This window comes from Urocitellus parryii, chromosome 2, assembly GCF_045843805.1.
Source record: "Urocitellus parryii isolate mUroPar1 chromosome 2, mUroPar1.hap1, whole genome shotgun sequence".
NCBI classification, from domain to species: domain Eukaryota; kingdom Metazoa; phylum Chordata; class Mammalia; order Rodentia; family Sciuridae; genus Urocitellus; species Urocitellus parryii.
Window position 1 is genome coordinate 150,202,622 of NC_135532.1, and position 24,804 is coordinate 150,227,425.

Sequence of the window (24,804 nt, forward strand, 5' to 3'; positions counted from 1 at the left end):
TGTAACTGAATTATAATCAATATCAGGTACCTCTGATGTGTGCTTGGGAAAATTCAGAGATGCAGATTGAGTTGCAGACTCTGCAAAAATGCGCACAGTAGGTCCACCAAGGGGCTCTTCCTCTGCAAAGTTTGTGGATCCATCCTCAGGCCTATCTTTTGAATGCTCAGTAATTTGGTAGGTGGAATCCATTTTGTCATTCATAACTAGTTTCTCATCTATACCTTCAGTTGGCAAAAGTGAATTTTCATCTTCAAGCCATGACTTGGACAGTGGTTCAGTGTTCTTCTCCAATAAAGACTCACTCCATGGCCAAGTAATCAGATCCACCCTTTGCCCAGATCCTGAACCTAAACCACTCTCAAATATGAACTCTTTTTCCATGGATGTATCTGGAAATGAAGGGCTCACTTCTAATTGATCTTTGACTTCAGAATCCAAGGAGTTCGAGCCAAAAGGTATTTCTTTATCAAGATCTAAAGTAACAGAAGATGTCAGATATGGTGAGGATGTCAAGGACACACCAGAGTCTTCTATGGATGGTATTGTTTCTTTTGGCACATGTTGAGTGAATGAACTTGAAGGAAATGGATCAATAGAAAGAATATCTTGTGACTCTTCAACATTGGCTAAAAATAAAGTTTTCCATTCATTAATCTACAAAGTTGCAAAAATATATTCATGGTTCTCTGCTGTTTTTCTAGTTAAGCTAGCAGGTCTATAGCTAACTTTTAAATCTAGCAAATAAGAAGATACAGTAATTGTTTGTAATGTGGGGCAATCACTCATGAATATATCCTACTTCTCTAAGGATAAGATTGACTATTAAAATAATTAATCTTAAAACACTTGACTTTTTCCCATGAAAATAAAGAACTGCTAGTAGACATATTTTCAACAAAAAACAAATTCTCTAGGAACTTAGGGAGAAATTTTCTTGGAAATTGGGTTTCTCTTTGAATTCCCATTTTCTTTGTTAAAATATTTACCATCTGACTCACCTTGTGTTCAGATTCTTGCACTCATTATTTATATCTTTGTTCACATACCTCTTTCACCTGTATATACCAACCCTAAGCAACATTGATATTTTCTTTTCTCTACAATATCCAGAAGATCATATTTATTTCTTTTTATCTTCTCAAATATTGCTCTAAGCTACTAAAATCTTTAGACTAGAATCCTATATTAATCCTATTAGAAGCTACTAGAATAATCTTCTTGGATGCTTCTTTTTACCACTTCAATATTCAAGTAAGCAAAGTAATTCTTTAATAGTAGTGGTAACAGTAACTTAGTTAAATTATATAGTTTTCAATATGAGCTTTAACATATCTACTAAGTGATTTCTACCCTACCTTTTCAAGTTCGTTTTTTATTACTTACAGATGTGGACTCCCATCTAACCAATAAAATCTGTTTCCTCTCTAACACAGGTTTCCTAAGACATTTTCTCCTAAATGAATGCTACTATGCTTTTCTTTTCACCACAGTCTCTTCCTTTCTTCAAAACCCTTGCCATCTGACACATAAGGAAACATGAAGAAACAGGAAGTACTGGGGGAATGAAATTGATCAAATTATTTTGTGTGCATGTATGAATATATAAAACAAATCCCACTAACGTGTAATTGTGAACACCAATACAAACTTTTAAAAATAGATAAAATTTTTAAAAAGAAGCATGAAAAGTGATTAAAAGTCCTTACCATCTTCTAAAAAGTGGGATCCAGATGTCCTCTCCTCAGAAGCCACAGACAAGCCAGTGTGAAGTGCTGCTGGGGTGACAGAATGAAGAGTCAAGCTATTAACCTCTAACACTTCCGGGGAAGAACCACGGACTGCCTTCGAGGGAACGGCTAATTTAGGTGTAGACACTAAATCGCCCAAAGGACTTTCTGACCAGAATTCCCTTCCAGTGGCTGAGGGAGGACCGGAATTGAAATCAAGTGGTGAAGCATTGATGAGGATAGATTCATCTGCTGAGGGCCATTCAGCTTGAAGGGTATTGTCCTGGGGGGAGAAAAAGGCTATATCACATCATACATAAAACACACACATAAAAATAATTTTAAAGACCACGAATCTATCCAGATTCCTGGATTTTCTAGGAACAAGGAGGCAGTATAAAATTAGAGGGTAGAGAGATAAGGGCTCCAGAATAAAACACCTGATATCAAATCCCAATTCGGCCACTTACAGGTTGGAGAACCTAGAGAAAAACTATGTAACTGCTCAAAACTCACCTGTAAAAGGGACACAAATGAGAGCATCTATTTAAAAAAACCTACATAGTGAATTTGTGGGAGAAAATACTATTTCTTTTGCTTTTAATAGTTCTTTTCTTCCCATGTTTTTAGCTTAAATGTCTTTAATTCATAGAAATTACTAATCTATAATTTGTCAGCAAAGACCTAAGCCCATTGCTCACAGTGGAAAGAAGCAATTATCAATTTCATTCATTATTCTGAAAGACAATTAAGATCCTTCATTTTTATCAGAAAAGTCACCACATTAAAGTGTGATCTATCTCAAATAAACAGCCAGGCCCATGAAATGGCATCACACCTACAAAATAACAAATTTCTCTTTCTAGTGACTTTTTAACTAATGTGGAATTGATTTCCTCTAAACATTTAGCTTCAAGAGTAGAATTAAACAGAAATACAACCTTTGACCATGTAAATATTTAATCTTATGAAGGGAAGTCTACATTAAAAAGTATCATGATGATGTTAAAGCAAAATAGACATGGCATTTGTGGGAATTGATATATTTTAATCTACAGTGGCATTAACACTGGAGTCTAATGTTGAAGTAAATGAACTGTATTAGAGAGAAGTGTACTGTATTGTAAAGAAAGAGGAAGCTGAAAGCTATCCTCAAATGACTAGATGCAACTACAAATGAGCTATAAAGAAAGATTTCAGGATAATAAATTCCCTCTTCAGGAATCCTTCATCTGAAGTGAACCTGAGGATAGTAAGACTTGGTTCCCAAGTCAGACAAATAGGTAGGATCTAATCCAGGAGGGTTATGCATTGGATATGAGGTATCCCCCAAAAGCTCACATGTGAGACAATGCAAGAAGGTATAGAGAAGAAATGATTGGGTTATAGCCTTAACCCAATCAGTTAATTAATCTGTTGATAGGGATTAACTGAGTGATAACTAAAGTAGTAGGGTGTAGCTGGAAAAGGCAGAAATTGGGGGTGTGGCTTTGAGGTATATATTTTGTATCTAGCGGATGAAGTTTCTCTCTCTGCTCTCTGATCATTATATGAGCTGCTTCCCTCCTTCACACTCTTCCACCATGATGTCCTGCCTCACCTTGAGCCCCGAGGAGTGGAGCCTACTATCTACAGACTGAGACCTCTGAAACTGTGTCCTCAAATAAACCTGTCCTCCTCTACGTTGTTCTGATTGGGTCCTTTTAGTCACAGCAGTGAAAAAGTGACTAAAATGAGGAAACCACTTCCAGCATTTACCTAGTAAATTTTAGTATATTAAGAATAGAGTATATTATCATCTGGAGCAGAATTCACCTTAAATAACTGCACACATTGGAGGCAGCTTGCAAATCACTGGCCTGGATGTAGTGCTCCTACATAACTTGGCACCAAATAGACACACAGAGTTGCTTCATATTTTTGTCTATCAGATCTAAATTATCCTCTGTCCTTAAGAATAGACCTGATGGAGAGAGAAGAGTTCAATTCCAGATAAATATAAAGATACAGTCTAGAATGTGAGAGAGAAAAAAAATAAGTGAAAATAGCAACTTGTCTTTTCTAAAGGCTCAGGTGTTTTACAGGGCCATTCTATGGGTTATAAAAATCTTATGAGGGAGGAAGGGCTGAGAATGCACAAGTGTGAGCAAAACAAAGGTCAATCAATTTTTAGAATTAGACTCTTAGGAATCATATAGTCCTATCATGCCTATTAAAGATAAAGAACTGAGGTTCGTGGAGGTGAAATGCCCAATGTTGCAAAAAAAAAAATGCAAAAAAAAAAAATCAGAACTAGAAGCTGAGCATCTGGATTTTCCTGTGATTTCCCCACTACCACAGGCTATTCATTCATAGGTCTCTTTGAGTGCATATATCCAGATGGTGAAAGGATTTCCAAAGGAGAAACCAGAACAGACTTGGCTAATCAGGCATTTGGGCTTAGCATTTCCAAGACCCAGGTGAACACAGAAGTGAGGGAGACAGAGAGGACATTTTCTAATATTTAAACGTCTGCTCTATGGAATAGGTTGGCTATTTTTATATAAAGAGAATTTCCTTTCCTTTCTTCTTTCCCTACCCCCAACTATTTCTAGGTTCAATATATATATATATATATATATATATATATATTTTTTTTTTTTTTAAACTGGGGGAAAGTAAGAAAGCCATTTGCTCAATACCAAGTTCTTTCTTCAGAAAAGTAGCTAGGGTGATGATGATGTCGCCATATCAGGGAATTAACTTTTGTCCTCTTTTCTAAAAGTACCTCTAGATATGTGTCAAAGCAACTCATGCTTCCATCCAGGTCAGGAAGATTCACATTCTTGAAATTCCAAATATGCTTTTAAAAAAATTCCAAATGAGATATCATAAGCCATTTAGCCCATGTTTCAGGAATTGAGTTCCATCAGACAGGGCCTGATGCTTAGTAGAAAAGCAGCAATTCTCAATAAAAAGAAGTCCTCAAAGCAGAGTATTTTAGCATCTCTAAGTAGCCATGTCTAGTTCATAGCTATGGAAACTTAGGCAAGACCGTGAACCTTGTAATACATAATTTTTATAAAAAATAAATGCTTTTTAATTTTATAAAAAGTAAAAGTAGAACAATATCTTTTAAGACTCAAATTACCAACAGGTAACATGAAGTATAAAAGTAAGCAGTAGGACTTTTCAAATAAGGAAGGAAGATCTTCTATTCCAAATAAATACTACTTTAAAAAAAACTGCATGGGAGGGATTTGGGATGTGACTCAAGCAGTAGTGTGCTCGCCTGGCATGCGTGCGGCCTGGGTTCGATCCTTAGCATCATGTACAAACAAAGATGTGTGTTTGCTGAAAACTAAAAAATAAACATTAAACTTTATAAAACTGCATGGGAGTTGGGCATAGTGCCCCATGCCTGTAATCCTAGCAGATCTGGAGGCTGAGACGGGAGGATCACGAGTTCAAAGCCTCAGCAACTTAGTGAGACACTAAGCAACTCAATGAGACCTTGTCATTAAATAAAATACAAAATAAGGCTGGGGATATGGCTCAGTGGTTGAGTGCCACTGAGTTCAATTCTCAGCACCAAAAAAAAAAAAAAAAACAACTGCATGGGGGCTTGGGCTATAGCACAGTAGCAGAGCACTTGCCTAGCACATGGGAGGCACTAGGTTCGATCCTCAATATTACATAAAAATAGACAAAATAAAGGCATGCTGTCTATTTACAACTACAATTTTTTTAAAAAAACTGCTTGGTAATGAAACTTTCTTATACATTTTCAAAGGTGAATATTATACATGCCAGGAATAGCAGCACTTCATTTATTTTTATATCGATAGATGTTCCCATAGTAACAAATTCAATTTATGAATTCCTTTTTAAATTCAATGTAGTATACTGACAAGTTTAATATTATATTGGCCAGTTTCACATCTGCTAATGCCAGCTAAAAAGCTTGCTACTACTACAGAAAGCATACTTATTGTACAACAAATGAAGATTTTCACAGTGGGATGCCAGAAAACTGCCAAATTCAATCATGCAATATCTCTAACTCTAAAATAATTCTTAAAAATCCAATTTATTTTTAAAAACTCACTTCTGTAATATAGTAAAAATATTGATAAAATAAGAGGAAAGGAATGAAGGAAGGAAGGAAAGGAGGGAGGAGGGAGGGAGGGAAGACAGACCAGACATTTCAAATTCACAATTATTTATATCTTATTATCACTCATTAACATTCTAATGACTCAAATTCTGCATGTTCTCACTCAAATGTGGAAGCTAAACAAGTTGATCTCATAGATACAGAGAGCACAATAGTAGTTACCAGAGGTTGGGAAAGGACAGGGGGCAGTAGTCAGGGGGAGAGAGGTTGATTAACAGGATCCAAGTTAAAGTCAGTTAAAGGGAACTATCTAGTCTTCTGTAGCATAGAGGTGTGATCATAGTTAACAATATGGTATACTTCAAAATACTTAGAAGACAGATATGAATATTTCTAACACAATGTAATGAAAAATCTTGAGGTGATGATATAATTCATTCCCACTTGATCACATTGCATACATATATAAAAATATCACACTGTACCCCATAACTATGTGTAATCATTACATATCAATAAAATTTTTTTAAATATTCCAATGTCTCCTAAATTGTTAATGAATGCTCTGCAGTTATCACTGTTCATTAAAGTAAGGATTTGGCTTAAATGAAAAGGGAACCACAGCAATATAAATGAGCAACAAGCCCAGTTAGTCACTGCTTGCCATCATTAAAGTAGCAGCCATTTCTGACACAAAGAAAAGTGAATTTAATAACATCAGATCTAGGTTTTCAAAAGAAGCTGGAAATCTGTATTTTCATGTAAAAATCTAATTTTTAGTTGTTGGCTTATTTTTAAAACTTCATTGCAAAATGCATGTCTACAGCTAGATGTAGCCAGCTGGTCTCCAGTTAGCAACTTCTGCCTGCTATAGGAATCCTGTCTTGACACCATGCATGATTCCAAAATATCATCACAGACGTGTGGTTACAGAAGTCCCAGGTTGAACGTGATTAGAAGGAGCGAAAACAAGTGGTGCCCTTACCTCTCTCTGCCATTGCACTCTGGATGGACATCCAGGATAGCAACTGCATCAACTTGTTTGTTTAGAAGTCTGTCTACTACCAGACTGGAAAATTCTGGGAGGCAGGGCCACACCTTATTAATCTAAGTTTCCCCAGCACTTGTCACATTAAAAGTACAAAATAAATATATTTGAATGAATGAATAAACAAACACCAAATGAATGTACACTCTGATGTCAATATCCCCATCCTTTTTTTCCTCCAAAATGGAACTCTGTGAAAAGGTTCTTTCCAGAGATTCCATATTTCAAAATTGAGTTCTTCTATTGCTAAGTAGAAGATTTGTCTACATAGATCAATGATCAAATGAATTGGGGGAAGATTTTCCAAATTTCCATTGCTGGCTTAATGCCAAGAAACAAGTATTTCATACAGCTGAAACGAGACAAAAAGAAGTCTTAAGAGAGTAGAAGGAGTGGGGAGCGTAGATGAGGAGTCCCCCTCTGGTATCTGTGATAGTAAGTGATCCCTGTAGTCATTATAGATAGATAGGGCACTGCCATTGTGGCTGCACTGTGGATATTTTAACTGCACTCAAGGATGTTATTTTCTTTTCTACTGGATGCTTTCCTATAAGTGAAGTGGAAATTAGAGATGTAGAGATGGAAGAGGAATTCCTCCTGGAGTTGGTAGTAAGAACAGAAAGTAAAATTCATTCCATGCTGTTGATGTGCAAATGGAAGTGTTTTCAATCCAGTTGAAAAGGAGATCTGATTTATAGTCCCTGTTATTTGTCAGCTAGTTGATATTTTTACTCTTCCTTCTTTCCCTTCCACACACACTCACACACTATTCTATATGCTTTGGTGTCCAAACTTTCTGCAATACAATCCTTGAAATTAAAGTCTATATTCTGAACTTGTACATCAATTTATAGTCTTATCTATAAAAACTATGTCTGGATAACTTTGAAAACAACTCACTGGACACATATAGCTTAATTATCACCAAACAAGTATGAACCATAAATATTAAGTATTCTACCATGTGTCGAGTTTGGCAATGTAAGACTTCATTTAACTACCATGGAAAGCTTAAATTTTCTGAACCAACACTTGGTACCCATGAGCTGACAATTCTGAGTAATGTTCCAGGGATGATGCAAGAGAATATTTGCAATGGGAACAGCTTGAGAAGCTCATGATGCCAAAGTAAGCAGGTGAGGACACAAGGGAGAAAAACCGGGTCTAGGCAAGACATAGAAACATACCAGAATAGATGGAGATGTTGCCTGAAGACTTGAACTTTGGGTGTCCCAAACTAGATCTTCAGTTTGGGGAAGCAAAACTCCTCTCACTGAGAAAAGAACAATAGTAAACAGCATTTAATTGTGACACTATTTTATTTGAAGTGCAGCAACAACTAAAAACCAACTTCTTCCTCCTTATAGTTTAGATTTTAGCAGAACAGATGAGGTAGACTCACAAAATATTTGCAACATTGTTTAGGTATTTTACTTATATTAGCGTAATCTATCTGAATTATAAGAATCTAACATAAAACAAAGATCCTTCCCATTATTATATGTAGGACCCTCATATTATTTCCTTTTCTTCCTCATGACAGCTTTTACTCTTTTTCCAGATTCCTAAGAAACAGTTATTTTCAAGCTGATTTTTTTTTCATTTTAAGAAAACTAAACCAACATTTTAATTCATTAGAACAATGTAAGAATGGTAGAAAAAGTACGAAAAATATTCCCTTTTTGCCAGAAAGAGACTTTGAAAAATGGCCTTCAAAACCAAAAAGGTTTATTATGTAATAATAATAAAGGGTAATAAAAAAAGAGTAGATTGTATAATTTATTTCAACAAAGATTTACTGAATCTTTGCTAGTTACCATAGACTTTGCCAAAGTTAAAGCTATAAATATTAATAAAACTGAGTTTCTCTTTTGGAAGCACTGTTATAGAGAAAAATACAAACTGGAAACTATAAAGCAATGTGAGGGATATATATATATATATATAAACATGGACAAAGAAGTAATTGGGCTTTTTGTCTGAAGGAGAATAGGAATCATAAAAGCTAAAAAGTGGTGATTATAAGGAGGAAGATTTGGTGTATGCTGCTAAAATAGGAGCAGGGTCTCTTTATTCACCTGTACCCACTGGCCAGCCATAGAGGGATCAAGCAGAAACAAAAATTCTATTTGGCTTACATATTTTCCAAAATTCTTTTCAAATGTATATATAATTTTCCCATTTTCTATGGGAAATAGAAGATCGAGGATGATCACATTCAAGTTTCCTAGAAAGTATAGAACTCTAAAATTGGTATAACAATAGAAATGTATTCTAGGAACAAAATTTTGAGTAATTAAAACCTACATCTAATGAAAGACCAAGATACTCGAATAAGTTGGTACTGAATATCTTAAACATTTGTTGAACTTTCTTCCAAATTTTAAGAGAGTTGATGACTCTTTTTAGGACACCTTTTAGGAGGTAGTTCTACTTCCAGGCTCCACATAAGAGGAAGATCTTACAATGTTGTTTGTAGATTTAGCTTCCTAGTCAACTACTTTGCCTATTGCATCCATTAATCCTCATGGCATACTCCTACCTCATGGTTGCTGACCTTGGTATTTGCACTTATCTGCTCAGTTTAGGTTTCAATCCCTCTGACGTCTTTACTTCATAAGTATCTTTTCTCTGTTTCAACCCCACATCCACATTCCTGAAGTCTTCGCCCATATGCTATCCCCTTGGCTAGCCCCCAGTTTCAGATTACAAGTTTCTTTTCTATTTGATATTTCATATGACCCAAATATTCCAACAAGATTTAACAAAGAAAATGGAGTTTATGAAAAAGGGAGCCCAGGGTACCCACCCTGCTCCAAAATACAAATACTCTCTAATGTTTTAGAACTAATAACTTTATGTCACTATCACCCACTGAAGAGAAAGGTTTCTCCATCTTAAGGCTCTAAGTCCTTCATTAAAAGAACTTCCTCAGCACAGTGTGTCAAATTAAAAAAAAAAAAAAAAAACATTAGTCTGGCAGCCAAAATAGTTGTAAAGCAACTTGAAGTTTTAGTCAAGCCGAGTAACTTTCTAAAAATCTTACTTGGGTACTAAGGGATCATATCACATATCACACACAGTAAATCAATGTGTTTATCTCTGTCTCTTTCTCTCTCTCTCTCAAACACACACACACACACACACACACACACACACACACATACACACACACACACACACACACCACCTTACAGTTTGAATCTGGAATGTCTGCAAAAAGCTCATGCGTTGAAAGTTTGGTTGCCCAATGCAGCAATGTTCAGAGGTGGAGCTTTTGGAAAGTGATGGGATCATGGGGAATCTGATCTCATCAGTGGATTAATTCACTGATGGGCTCATAACTGACTGGACTATTGGGAGGTGGTAAAAACTGTCGGAAGTGGGGCCTCATTCAAGGAAGGAAGGCACTGGGGGCACTGAAAAGGTATCTTTTGTACCCAGCCTCATCTTCTCTTTGCTTCCCAGCCATCATGAAGTGAGCAGCTCTGTACCACTACACCGTCTGTGCCCTGATGCTATGCCTTGCCACAGACCTAAAGCAATGGAGCTGGCTGACTATGGATCGAAACCTCTGAATCAGTGAGTCAAAATAAATCTGATCTCCTTTAAGTTGTTTTTTCTCAGGCATTTTGTCAAAGCAACAGAAAGCTCACTGATACAGTCACAAATACATTCTTATAAGCCTACACCACACACACACACACACATGCACTCACACACACACAAATTAGTACTACCTGGAAAGAAAAGATTTTCCTTTCTTTCTAAATATTTTTTCTTCAAACCCCAATCTTCCAAATCTTGGTTCCCTAACGTATTCTATTCTATTCTATTAATAATGATTTGTTTTTCCTATATAGACTCAACAAGACTCTCTGGTTTGTAGTGTCCATTTCTTTCTGTTTATTTACATGCACACACACATACACACACAAAGGCTTAGGTGGTCACTATTTGAAAGATATTAAATAAACTAAATTTGGCCTATGCAGGCTTCTGAACTCACATACCTGAGTCCTTACATACAGAGCTACAATCTAACTCAGTATACAAACAAAATGAAAACCTAACTCAGGAATTTGTTTTTGTAACATATAGCAAAGTGTCATCCAGTCACAGTGACTGAGTTTCCATCAAATCATCAAATAAGGTAAACATTGTTTTTAACCAACCCATCTATTTCTATACCTCACTTTCATTTGCCATGTATCATTTCTCATTTTCTATCTATAAATATTATCCAACCATATGGAAACCCTGGAGTCTTACAAAATTTTACAAAGTCTTCTAGGGGCTATCTAACTAAAAAAAAATCACTCTTTGTTTAATTAACCTGTTAAATTTAATTTGTCTAAAGTTTTTTTCTCTTAAAAAAAGAATACAGGTTCATTTCTCTTTAAACTCTGTGGGAGATGGAGAAGCTATAAAAATGCATTATTATTAATACTGCTCTCACACATGGATTTTTATTTTTGGCAGTTGGTATGTGCCCCATCCTGTCACTTCAGTAAACATACTCTGCTGAAGTTTTAAAAGCTAAACTACCAATGAGTGAAGAAATCATGAGAAGCAAACATGAAGTAGCAAGTAGATTAACAGGACTTGTGTCCTGATGAGTTAAGATGTTAAGAACTAGCAGCCCAACTCTAAGCAAGTTGTATTCCCAGGTCACCTGGGCCACTTTTAGTGCCCAAATCCCGAACAGTCACCCTCTCCTTGATGTTCCTGGATCCACCTGCTCATTATGGATCAGAGCCAGCCCACCATAGCCATCTGAATTCAAACAGAGTATTGAATTCTCTGGACCCAGTTCTTCTTTGACCATGATCGCCCATCAGCTATTCCGAACTGCTCCTCTCATCTACTCTCTGGCTTTTAAGCTTCAACCAGCTGAGTTTCCTCTAGAGAGTTCATCCTTGGTTGCCTTTAACCCACAGTCTGTTTCAATTCATATTTCCAGGTACTATTTTCCTTTTTTAAAAAAAATACTTTGCTCTAATCTCTCCAAACTATTTCTAAATGTCTTGCTATTCTCTGCTTTCCCCACTTTGTGACCTTCCTAGCTACAAATATCCCCCCACACCCCCGACAAAATCCTAATTACTGTATCCAAGATTGCAGCATGACTAAAGCTCCATGTGTATCAAGATAGCTCCTGTTTTATGTAGTCTAGGAAGGCTCAGAACTGCATGTAATTAGGAAAATTAGTTTTTCCCAGAGCAAACTAAAATTATATATAAGACTTCATGATGGATATCAAACTCACCATTGATAAGCTGAAGAGAATCAGGATCTGGATTCAAGGAGGAATTCCCCAGCAAAAAATTCTGGTGCAGGGTCTCAGCAATATAATCTCTGAAATTACTAATTGTATAAACAGCAGTGGGCTTATCATTCAGTTCCACAAGGCCATGGTTTTCCACCTTGTTGGAGTGGAGGCTGATTAGGTCCCAGGTGGTATTGCTGATGGCCTCACCATTGAAGGTAACTGCATAATGAACGTCTAAACCACTGTGGATGAAAAGAGAACAGATTAGGTCCAGCTCAGTAAGGACAAAGAAAGGAGCTTTGAATCCTTAAAGAGCAAACATTAAACCTAAAAGGGAATCTCAAAGATATGAATCCCATCAAAATTTTGACACTGGGCAACATTTTGCCATCCATTCCTTTCCAAAGAATGGAGGTCACAGCTCTAAAAACAAAGCAAGAGTTCTAATGAAGCCACACAATTAGCTCTGAAGAATTACCTTTATCTTCTCCTTCAAAGCCAACTCATTTCTCTTCACTACCAGCCTTCTCTCTTCTAGATATCAATAAATTTCTTAAGTCATATGATTTGCCCAGATTGAGTCAGGAAGATACACACAATTTAAACAGACCAATAACAAAGGAGGAAATAAGATGAAGCCATCAAAAGACTACCAACTAAGAAAAGCCCTGGACTGGATGGGTACACAGCAGAGTTTTACAAAACCTTCAAAGAAGAATTAATTCCAATACTTTTCAAGTTATTTCAAGAAATAGAAAAAGAAGGAGCTCTTCCAAATTCATTCTATGAGGCCAACATCACCCTGATCCCAAAACCAGACAAAGACACTTCAAAGAAAGAAAACTACAGACCAATATCTCTAATGAATTTAGATGCAAAAATCCTCAATAAAATCCTGGCAAATCGAATACAAAAGCATATCAAGAAAATTGTGCACCATGATCAAGAAGGATTCATCCCTGGGATGCAAGGCTGGTTCAATATACGGAAATCAATAAATGTTATTCACCACATCAATAGACTTAATGATAAGAACCACATGATCATCTCGATAGATGCAGAAAAAGCATTCGACAAAGTACAGCATCCCTTTATGTTCAACACACTAGAAAAACTAGGGATAACAGGAACTTACCTCAACATTGTAAAAGCTATATATGCTAAGCCTCAGGCTAGCATCATTCTAAATGGAGAAAAACTGAAGGCATTCCCTCTAAAATCTGGAACAAGACAGGGATGCCCTCTCTCACCATTTCTATTCAATTTAGTTCTCAAAATACTAGCCAGAGCAATTAGACAGACAAAAGAAATTAAAGGCATAAAAATAGGAAAAGAAGATCTTTCCCCATTAGCATTTCTCCTCCCTGATTTCAAAAAGTCTTTCTAAGTCCTCCTAGTAATGGTAAATCGTCTTATAAATTTTTATTATGGTTGTTGAAAATTAAGTACTAAACCATAGTTAATTATTGTGCAAGAAAAAGTTTAAAACTTTAAATTAAAAAATTAAAACTTGGCAGGAAAGATAACTCCAAAGTTTATGACTTCACTGCCCTTCATGACATTAAACAGCTTTGTGTCTAACTTACATATCCTTTCCCAATTAACTATATAAAGTTTCTGCTTTTCAAATGCTCTAGAAACTCTCTCTTTTTCTTTTGCTGACTCTCATTAATTAATTAAATGAAACCTTAATAAGTGCTAAAAAAAACTTGGAAATTATGAAAAAGTGGATAGTAAAAAAGCCTAAGTAAAGAGAATAAAGGAGAGAAAGTAAAACATATGTAATAAAGTAGGAGTTAACATGTTATTTGACATTTTCTTAAATAGTCATTTGGGAGAAATAATACAGAATACAAAATTTTAAAGCAAATAGGAATATTCCTTGACTCTCAGTCAAATTTCTCCTAACTAAAACGTAACATTTTATAAATCTTACAATGTGACAGGCATTTTACATTATTATTTTCATAATAACCTGAAGAAAAAAGGCTTTGCCTTCAGCATATTGTTAAAGAAACTGAGCTTTAAAGAAATTAAAAGACTTTTTTAAAATTCATCATAAAGATGTGGCAAAGTCAGGGTTTAAACATAGATCTGTCTGACTCCAGCCCCTGCATTCTGAACTACTATGCTACACTCTCGGTAGCTTTAACAAAACTATTATCAGAAAAAGTCATTATGAGTACAGCTCTGTGCTAGTCACCACTGTGCCTGCCCAGACTGTCTCTGTACACAGCCATCACACAGTAGCCTGCAAGCCATACCAAGATCCCTCCAGAGGAAAGGAGACCAGTACCTTCCAGAGGTAAGCAATGCCAAACAGATGTGCAACAGAAGCCATCTGCTACTTCAGACATTTCATGGCAGCAAAATGACTCTCAAAGCATAAGAATAAATTAAATGTATCTTTCTCTTAACTTATTTGTATATTCATATATATCTTTGATTATAGTCTTCATTGTTTTGTAAAAGGATTTTGTTACAGTGACTATAAAGGGGCCCCATTGAAATTAAAAACCACACATTGTTTTTCTTTTTTCCTTCCCCATTTCCTGGTAACCTGAATTTTTTCCATCCCAGCTTCCTGAGAATGGAAACTGAGAAGGTGCCCCCCTGGCCCTGGAGGGCACCAACAAAACTGGAATTATAACCTATCTCTGGCTAGCACAGTCTAGTTAAATCTTCATACGTACACTTTCTGAATTTTGTTCCTATAAATTGTAACCTCTCTGTAGAAAGGGAAAAGACATCTGTTTTGATCAAACTGTGATTAAATTCATTTTTCCTTTTTATGTCTTTTTCTCTATTTCTGATTTGTAGGCAGGCAACCAAATCCAGTTATTTGGGATTCCAGCAGCCTAGGTAACATGACTACCTTTTTCTTTTTCAGATTATATCCCTAATATTCAGCTTGGTACTGGCAGTGAGAAGCACCACAGTCTACTAGGTGAACAGAAATCCATACTTATCTGAAAAAAAAAAAGAAAACTTAAGACTATCCAAATTATTTACATATCTAAAGAAAAATATCAGAAAAATGAGGGTGATATCACGGAGAAAAAAAAGAATTGGTAAATAATTTATGTTACTGTTTAGTGTAAAATTTCTGGCCAGAATGAACAAAGAACTCAAAAAATTAAACAATAAGATAACAAATAACCCAATCAACAAATGGGCCAAGGACCTGAACAGACATTTCTCAGAGAAGGACATACAATCAATCAACAAGTACATGAAAAAATGCTCACCATCATTAGCAATCAGAGAAATGCAAATCAAAACCACCCTAAGATACCATCTCACTCCAGTAAGATTGGCAGCCATTATGAAGTCAAACAACAATAAGTGTTGGCGAGGATGTGGGTAAAAGGGCACACTTGTACACTGCTGGTGGGACTGCAAAATGGTGAGGCCAATTTGGAAAGCAGTATGGAGATTCCTGGGAAAGCAGGGAATGGATCCACCATTTGACCCAGCTATCACCCTTCTCAGACTATTCCCTGAGGACCTTAAAAGAGCACACTATAGGGATTCGGCCACATCAATGATTATAGTGGCACAATTCACAATAGCTAGACTGTGGAACCAACCTAGATGCCCTTCAATAGATGAATGGATAAAAAAAATGTGGCATCTATATACAATGGAGTATTATGCAGCACTAAGAAATGACAAAATCATAGAATTTGCAGGGAAATGGATGGCATTAGAGCAGATTATGCTAAGTGAAGCTAGCCAAGCCCTAAAAAACAAATGCCAAATATCTTCTTTGATATGAAGAGAGCAACTAAGAACAGAACAGGAAGGAAGAGCATGAGGAAAAGACTAACAGTAAACAAAGATGAATGGGGGGAGAGAAAGGGAGAGAGAAGGGAAAGGATATGCAAATGGTAGGAGACCTTCAATGATACACAAAAGTATAAGAGGTTATGATGGGCAAGGGGGAGGGGGGAAAAAGGGGAGAGAATTGAACAACAGCAGAGGAGGCAGAGAGGGAAGGTGGGAGGGGAGGGGAGGGGGGATAGTAGGGGATAGGAAAGGTAGCAGAATACAACAGTCACTAATATGCCATTATGTAAAAATGTGAGTATGTAACAGATGTGATTCTGCTATCTGTATTTGGGGTAGAAATGGGAGTTCAAAACCCAATGGAGTCAAATGTATGAAAGATGATTTATCAAGAGCTCTGTGATGTTTGGAACAATCAATAAAAAAAAAAAATTTCTGACCAGAGTACTGAAGCTTCCTTATAAGGTACAACTCTAGATTGTAGACAGATACAACAAACTCTCACAGCTTGAGGAGACTGGTCTTTAAGATCGTCTAATTTCCTCTTCCTGATTTCAAATTAGCAAAGTGAACTTTCAATTGTAAATCCCTATAAATTTTCCTGTTGAGAGAGAATGCCTGAGCCAGTCAATGCTATAACTGGACAGTTGGCAAATGCATGCCTCCTTCTAGATAAGTCAATGGACATCCTAAAGAATTCTCTGTCTTTTGTGGCTTGGGAAACATGCTTGGTCTTAAGAGACCTTCCTGAGATTACTGGCTGATTTTGGACTTGCCCAGACCTGCCTGGTGCCAATGACACTCTGGATTACAGGAGCTGCCATGAAGGTGACACCTCACCTGCTATACCAACAATCAAACCTCTTTGATGCATTTGTCCCTGTTAGCATATAAAGGCTTTTTTTAAAGTTAGTTTGTTTTAATCAGGGAGGAGAACCACTGAGTTTCTTCAAATCTGTTTTCCTTCCAGACCTGAAAAGCTGCCTCTTCTACAGAGGTGGTATAGGGGTTTTAAAAATGGTAGCTGATTCCTCTTGACACTGATACTCTAAGTGCTTAAAACAAAAAAATTTGTTGTACATCTAGAACGTCCCTTAATCCTTTTAACAATTAAATCCTTTTAATTTTGCACATTAAAATATGTCGAGCCATGAGTAATTTCTAATCTTTCTTTATAAGGAAAGAAATACAGTAAAATATGCTAAAATAACCAAGGGATTGTTCCAAGGTGGAATCAAATAGTAAGAGAGACATCTACTGGTCAGAACTTACCACACCATACTTCCCATTGCTCTTTATAAGCCTTCAGTCATTCTGATGAACTGGCTGACCACAGGTACCACACATTGCTCTGTCTCTGGATCTTTGCATGTCCTGTTTCCTTCTCTCTGCAATACCTATTATTACCTCTCATCTCATATATCTTTCACATACACATAGACAAACATACACACACCTTCTTCATCTGGGTATTTCTTTATTTGCCATAGTTCAGATGTCACCTCCCTGGGAAACCTCTTTCTTTTTGAATTAATTTATTTTTTATCCTACTTTATTATATATGACAGCAAAACACATTACAATTCATATTACACATATAGAGAACAATTTTTCATATCTCTGGTTGCATACCAAGTATATTCACACCATTCTTGTCTTCATACATGTACTCAGGGTAATGATGTCATCTCATTCCACTGTCTTGTCTACCTCCTCTTTCTACCACTGAAGATACTAGTCTATGATCCTGTTCTATCTTTCCCATCAACTGTATAGGCACAATAGTTATTCATCTCTGTGTCCCGAACATCTAGAACTTATGCCTGGCTCAGAGTAATTCAATAAATACTTTTGAAAAGAAAACAATTGTAAGTTTTATTTGCTAAGACAGGTAGATAATTGAACAGAATTTGTACCACTTAAATGGTATTATGTAATTAATCTGAAGCATTTTCACTCTCTACATATAAAAAGAATAATTTTCACCATACAGAGCATAGATATTACCTTCAGATGTGTGTATCTTATTGGTAGTCATTTTAGAGACATCGTTTTAGGGCCATAGCCCAACTCTGTGAGGATGTACATCCTCTTGCCAAGCTCAATAGGACAGACCATACCACCATATCCAAAAAGTTGGGCATCTCCTTGGGATGCGTGCATGACCTATTTCATTTATTTGTCGTGTTAACATATCTCAACAACAGAATGAAGTGGTGGAAGAAAAGGGGAAAAAAGAAGGAAAAAATAAAGGGAGAAAGAAAGAAGAAAGAAAAGGAGGGGTGGAGGAAGAGAGAACAGAGATCAAGGGAGGAAAAGCTATGCCAATTAGTACTTGAATTGGTTACTGAGTTATGTAGGGCATCAGGCAAGGAGAGCCAAGCATTTTATAGAGGCTTGCCATGTGCCTTATGTGGATTTTAAATATTACAAGGAAGAGATCAAAAGAAATTCCCCCAAATGCAGAAATCTATGCAAATTGGGCAATCTAGGTTACATTACTAGCCTTATTATTTGCTGGCAAAATATTATTTGCCATCCACTGTTTCTATTGGACATCTCAAAATATACTTCTATTATAATCAAACTTGTCTATTAATTATAAATTTATTAAAGAAGATAAAATGAAGCCAGATGTGTTAACACATGCCTGTAATCCCAGTGACTCAAAATAAAAAAAAAAAATTGCTGGGGTTGTAGCTCAGTGGCAAAATGACCCTGGATTAAATCCCCAGTGCCAGGAAAAAAAAAGATAATATAACTCAGAGAGGTACTGTAATTTATTACCATGTTTTTGTCCTGGAAAGAGAACTCAAAGAAATATTTGAAGTACCAAAATGTATTCTTAGCTAAGGCCAAGAACTTCACTATGACCTAGAACAGGCTGAGTTCTGACCCAGTGATAGGGTACAAAGATGTCTCAGGATGAAGGACAGATTAAAAGAAAGCCAAGAGGACAAGGAAGTCCATACATGGAATACATACTGGTAGGTAAACCACTATCTGACTGAAGAAAATTGTGCTGGCTCTCTGCCCTCAGTAACTCCAAGTTAACCAACAAACACCATACCAGTGTGTTTCATCTTCTGAACTGGTCTGAAACAGTTATAAATAGAAAAGAATTTGTGTCTGACAGCTACTTCCAGAGACCTCAGTCATGTGGAGAGGTTCATCCTTTCTTGTTCTCTCATCTCAATGCCCTGATTGCAGATTTTTTTATTTTTTTATTTTTACTTTTTTTTATTGTTGGTCGTTCAAAACATTACATAGTTCTTAATACATCATATTTCACAGTTTGATTCAAGTGGGTTATGAACTCCCAATTTTACCCCGTATACAGATTGCACTTCCATTGATTGACATATTGCCTTTCTAGTGTCTGATGTATTCTGCTGTCTGTCCTATTTTTTAAAGTAAAAATAGTGGTATCACATTTCATCAAGATTGACCAAAATAAGGATATTTCAGAGAAACTCAGACATTCCTGGTTCTTCTAAGAAGAAGGCATAAACTTTCAAAGCCGGAAGCTGAAGTTATAGTGTCTTTACCATATTTACATTATTGATTTACTTCAAATGGATCCTGCTAACAACATAATGAGCAAGTACAAATGCTTAGAGGAGAGAGAGGAAAGGGTATGTGTCCTATAAAGAACATTGTTGTACCACACAGTCATTCATATACAACTTAGATTTAAAGTAAACCAAAAAGTTCCAAGAATTCTATCATAAAATCTAATGGCTTCATATCGAATTGTTGTCTGTGCCCCTATACAGGGCTACTGGCACTCAACAAATGGATACCATTCTTTTTATCATATGGTTAGCATCAAGATCTAGGTTTGTTTTAACATTCTAATCACCCCAAGAGGACAGCAATTAAACAATATGGCCTTTTGGCTGAGTGCAGACCTCAGCAGATATACCTATAATACATATACACAGAGCAGTTTGCATACACTGAAAAAACAAATTCTGATTAACTTGGTCAAAATATCTGATATCTCCTAGTCATATAACTTAGGGCAACAATTTGCCTTAAGTCAATTTGCCTTACTGAAGTAAGATTTCCTCCGCTCCAAAGAGAAAATATTCACTCTCATTTTTACTAACTCATGGGGATACTGAGATGATAAAATTAAAAAAAAAAAAAGAACTAGCACTTTGACATAAGTCTGAAAGCTCTTTTCATTAGATGGTACATTCCTAGAGAATAGAAACCAAGAGTCACTCATTTTTTTATGCAGTTTCCCAAATTATTAGGCTTCCAAGAAAAAATAAATTTGGAATACAAAGATAAAAAATGTCATTGGAATACAATGACAAAAAATCTTCAAAAGGTGTATTAATTGTGCTTTTATATTATGCTTCTAAAAAACTCTGAGATCAGATGTTTTTACAAATGAACTATTATAGGTATCAGTTTCTCACCTTCATTTATGACTTAAAGTACCCTTGACTATATTATTGAGTGACATTTTCATGAATGCAAGTTATTATTCCTATTTGAATTAAGCATAACTCAATATTTAAAGTATTTGGCAGTCAGCAGTCTATACAAGGAGTTTATGAACTACATAGTCTGTGAGTGGAATTCAGTCTACTGCTCATAAAAAAAATGGATCTTACATCTTAAATGGTTGAAAATAATTTTTTAAAAGAATATTTTGTGAAATTTGAAATTACATGAAGTTTAGATGTTAGCATATATAAAGTTTCACTGGAACACAACAAGGCTCTTTAGTTTACATTATATTGCCTATGTCTACTTCTACCTCAGAGACTATATGGCCTGTGAAGTCTTATATATTTACCAAGAGTTTACCAACAATTCTATCAGAAAAAGCTTGCCAGCCCCTGATCTATAAGGAGACGGCAGTGAAACTGGAAATGACTAAAGAATTGAGTCATGCTCCCCTGGACCTAGGGCTGACATGTTTTCTAAACTACCTCCTGATTAGAAGGACAACACAGAAAGTGCCAAAAGTATTTTACCTGCCATTGTCCTTAGGGAACCTGAAAATGAAGATGACAAGTGTTAATCAGAGTTCAAGACAGTTGTAATTGTCACATAATTCCTCAAGGTACAAGTTATTTATATATTTCTTCTGATTTTCTTTGAAATGCCTTCTTAAATGAAAATACTTGTATAGTAGCAGTATCGACAAATTCCTACAGATTGAAGAAAGTGAAAAAAAGTGAAGAAAAATATTCTACTTTAAAACCAATAGTTTTTAGTCTTTTAAACTTTGTTTTAAAATATTTGAAATAATTAATATGTGGTTTATAAATAAACTTTTCAGTAGATCATAGAATTTCTATTTGGGGCATTAAAATTGGGAATCTTCTTTTTGGGATGCAATAGTATTATAATAAATGAAAAGAAAATCAAATGTACAGATCTGTACTAAAATAAAACATTCAGAAATTTCAGACCTTACTAAAAAAGAAATGATCCTTTAACCCTGGGGGAAAGGGACTCATAAATTGAAATGAACATTTTCTAGAATAACAACAAAAAATAGAGTAATAACTTTAAAACTCTAAAGGAAAATTACTTTCCAACCAGAATTCCATGCCTACTGAAACTATTTACCCCACAGAAGGGTCAATTATGGATACTTTCACACATGCACAAAAGCAATGAAATTCTCTTCCATACATTCTTTAATGCTTCACCAAAATGAGGATGCATATCCAGAAAGAAGTTTATATAGACCATAATAGAGAACAAAGGAATCACAGATCATCTCCTGAAACCCAGGCATGGAGACATTAAAATACAGAATAAGTTCTATACAAACTAGTCTCCCCAATAACAGTAAAAGAAGGCAAACACGAATTTGTCTCTAATGGGATACTCCCAGTTGAGAAATACAGATTTGAGGGACATTTGTGGTTAATAGACTCATTCATGGAATGGCAGGACATTAAATTTAAATGACATATGAATGTAAAGAAAGAGAAAACTCAGTTAATCAGGTGCTATACCATAAGGCTCTAAGAGTAGGAAAAGGTCAGACTAACTGATAGGATATTTCCCAGCCCTTAGTATTTATTTTATATAAAATACAAAAAAAAATAGAACTTTTCATGTGCCAAAAATATGTTAAGCATTTAACAAAAATTAATTCACTGGATGCTCATCAGGATTCATTAAGGATATATTTATATGTTCCACATAAAAACCTAAGGAACAAAGAAACCAAGAATTTGTCCAAATATTTCAAAAGCATTTTTTTAAGCAAAGCAGAGTTAATAAATTTATTTTTTATAAATGAAAAGTTAAGATCTAATAATATACCCAAGCCATCCAGCCAGAAGCACAAAGGCAGGATTCAAAGCCAGGCAAATTCACTCCAAAGGCCCTGTTGCCTTTCACATGCTGCCAAATGAGAGAGGTCTTCAAAGGCTTCACATTCTTAGGTTCCCACTTAAGCTTAGTCACAAGCAAAGGCAGCAATCTGTGAAAACTGCTAAAGTTGAATTGGGAGAACTGGTCTTGGCAGGAGAGTAGGTAGATCAATTTAGCATGCAGGGTCTCTCTTCACTAAGCATGTGCCACTAACTAGCTGAGGGCCATTAAGTAAATTATTTAAATTTCCTGTGCTCTGGTTTTCTTATCAGAAAAAGAAAAAGTGAAGATATATAGACAGAATAAGTTCTATACAAACTAGTCAGACAGTCAGACAGACAGACACACACACAGACACACACACACAGACACACACACACAGACACACACACAGACACACACACACACACACACACACACATTGCTTGGAACACTAAATGCTCTATAAGTACTTAGTGGTATTTCTCATAAACTCAGAAGTTTGGACAAAAACATGCCAAAGTTGAGATGGATGTACTGTTAATTATGTTGTCATATTGCACAGTGCCCCAATCTGTGCTCCCAGAATCCAGTAACTGGGTCACAGCTATCACCCAACTGCCCAACTCACAGTACTATGTCTATACCTAAGATGAAAGCGAAGAGCAAGAACGATAATGTCAGCTACCTTGTTTCAAAGTTCTTCCTCCACTCCCATTTAACAAGCTCTTTTTGTGCTATTTCATCCCCTTAAACTTGTTTAATCCTCTGAATATTAAAAATATCTGTCCTAAGAAGGTTAAAGACTAAACCACATCACATATGTGAAGTTTCCCATACAAAGTCATTAGCCAATAAATATTCCCAAGTATTATGCTATGAGTCTTAAGCAGGGAAGAAATGTCTTTGAAAGAGGTTGCTCTGATTTACTTGGAACTGTTATGTTTGAAATGAAGACTAATGCATCCCTTCCAGAATGGCCTTATATCAAGACATAAATTGTCATCTTAGTAGAAAATTGATAATCTTTAGGAGGATGCTGAGATCATATCCAACCCTGTCCTAGGGTCCCATCAGAGCCAAATAAGAGCTATATAACTTGTCAGCAATAAGCTGCAGACCAAAATTCCTAAAGTCTTACCCTGGTCCAAATACAGGCCTAGCGTGTTTCCTTAAATATGTTATTTTAACTTATTTCTAACTCGGTTTCCTCTCTTGAAAATCTAGCATTAAAAATGAATACTAATTTGCCATAAGAACATTGAATTATAGCATTACCTAGTAAAGTCTATGTGATAAATAAAAAGGATAGTCCATTTGGAAGAAAGAGTACTACTAACCACATGAAGTTTTAGAGTAAATCCATTTACCTAAATTCAAGAACATGAATATCCTTGTAGCCTGGTAATCCAGTAAAGGCATTTTCAATCTGTTGAAAGTAAAAATTATAACTATGAGAAATATGGGAAAGTACATATAAAAGGTTTATAAGAGTAGAATAAAAAATATACTGTTTACAACTATTAGGAACTTATACATATTGTTTTATATATAAAACAATAGTTAGAATGATAGAAAACGTCATTTATCAGAAAACTGCCATGTTTTTTTCTTTTTCATTTTGCCTTTTAAGGATTTAATGTATTTTAATATTATTTTTTTTCCAAATTATAAAAAAACACTTCTTATTGGCAATGCACTGATATTTTTCCTTCATGTGGTAAAATGTGAAAAAAAGCATTCATTTCAAAAGAAGCTATAATATAAGCATTTTAAAATATTGTTTTGGATTAGAAATTTGGCCCCAGCACACAAATTGACAAAGAGTCAAGTGTCTGCTTTCTGTAAGTGTGAAAGTGTCTGGTGGCATCTGCTTCCTGTTCCTACAACACAAGAGAACCATGAACACAGTTCAGCATTTAAATGGAGTATACAAGCCCTGAGTTAGCCACAGGACAGAGGCCTTGCCAACTGGCTGTCAAGGAGGTAGTTAAGTAGTAGTAGCCAGATAACCCAACTGGTCAAAAGATCAATTTATGAGCATCACACCACAGGAGCTGGTTTTCATACTAAGTCTTTAAAATCTAGCCATTTAACTCCATGTGAGCTTAGTGGCTGGAGATGTAAAAAAGAATGCTAGACTAGACTAAGATCTAAAGATGATCAGATTATGCAAAACTACAAAAACACATATTTTAACAAAACTGAACACTTTATCCATAACATTTCAGAAGATGGCTAAACATATAGGTTACTATGGGGCCATCAGTAGAACAGGGGAAATAAGTTAACAAACTTTGGACCATCTCTGGATATCTGCTTTTAACCAAATTTTCACATAATCAGAAAAGGGGAAATTTTTAAAATTTTGGTTCACTAAAGACCATCATGCCTTAAAAATAAAGAATTTAAACTCATGAAACTTTTTGTCTATAGTAACTTACTTTGTTTTATTTTTTTAGAAGAAAGAATAAATTCTTGCAGGATGGAGACAGAGGTGGAATTTGTAGAACTAGGAATCATAAGTCTGAGAGTT

The 24,804-nt window shown here is 35.6% G+C and overlaps 1 protein-coding gene across 1 annotated transcript in view; it reads right to left on the reverse strand.

The window, feature by feature from the left end:
- The window catches only part of Impg2 (interphotoreceptor matrix proteoglycan 2), a 91,956-nt gene that overhangs the window by 20,468 nt on the left and 46,684 nt on the right, over window positions 1–24,804 (reverse strand). Inside the window, exons 8-13 of the mRNA XM_026402438.2 lie at window positions 23,639–23,697; window positions 20,930–20,950; window positions 12,144–12,388; window positions 8,062–8,147; window positions 1,709–2,013; window positions 1–634 (exon numbers count right to left, since the gene is read on the reverse strand). The exon at window positions 1–634 is cut by the window's left edge and continues 627 nt beyond it. Coding sequence (XP_026258223.2) covers window positions 1–634; window positions 1,709–2,013; window positions 8,062–8,147; window positions 12,144–12,388; window positions 20,930–20,950; window positions 23,639–23,697 — 1,350 coding nt within the window. The remainder of the gene's footprint in view (window positions 635–1,708; window positions 2,014–8,061; window positions 8,148–12,143; window positions 12,389–20,929; window positions 20,951–23,638; window positions 23,698–24,804) is intronic.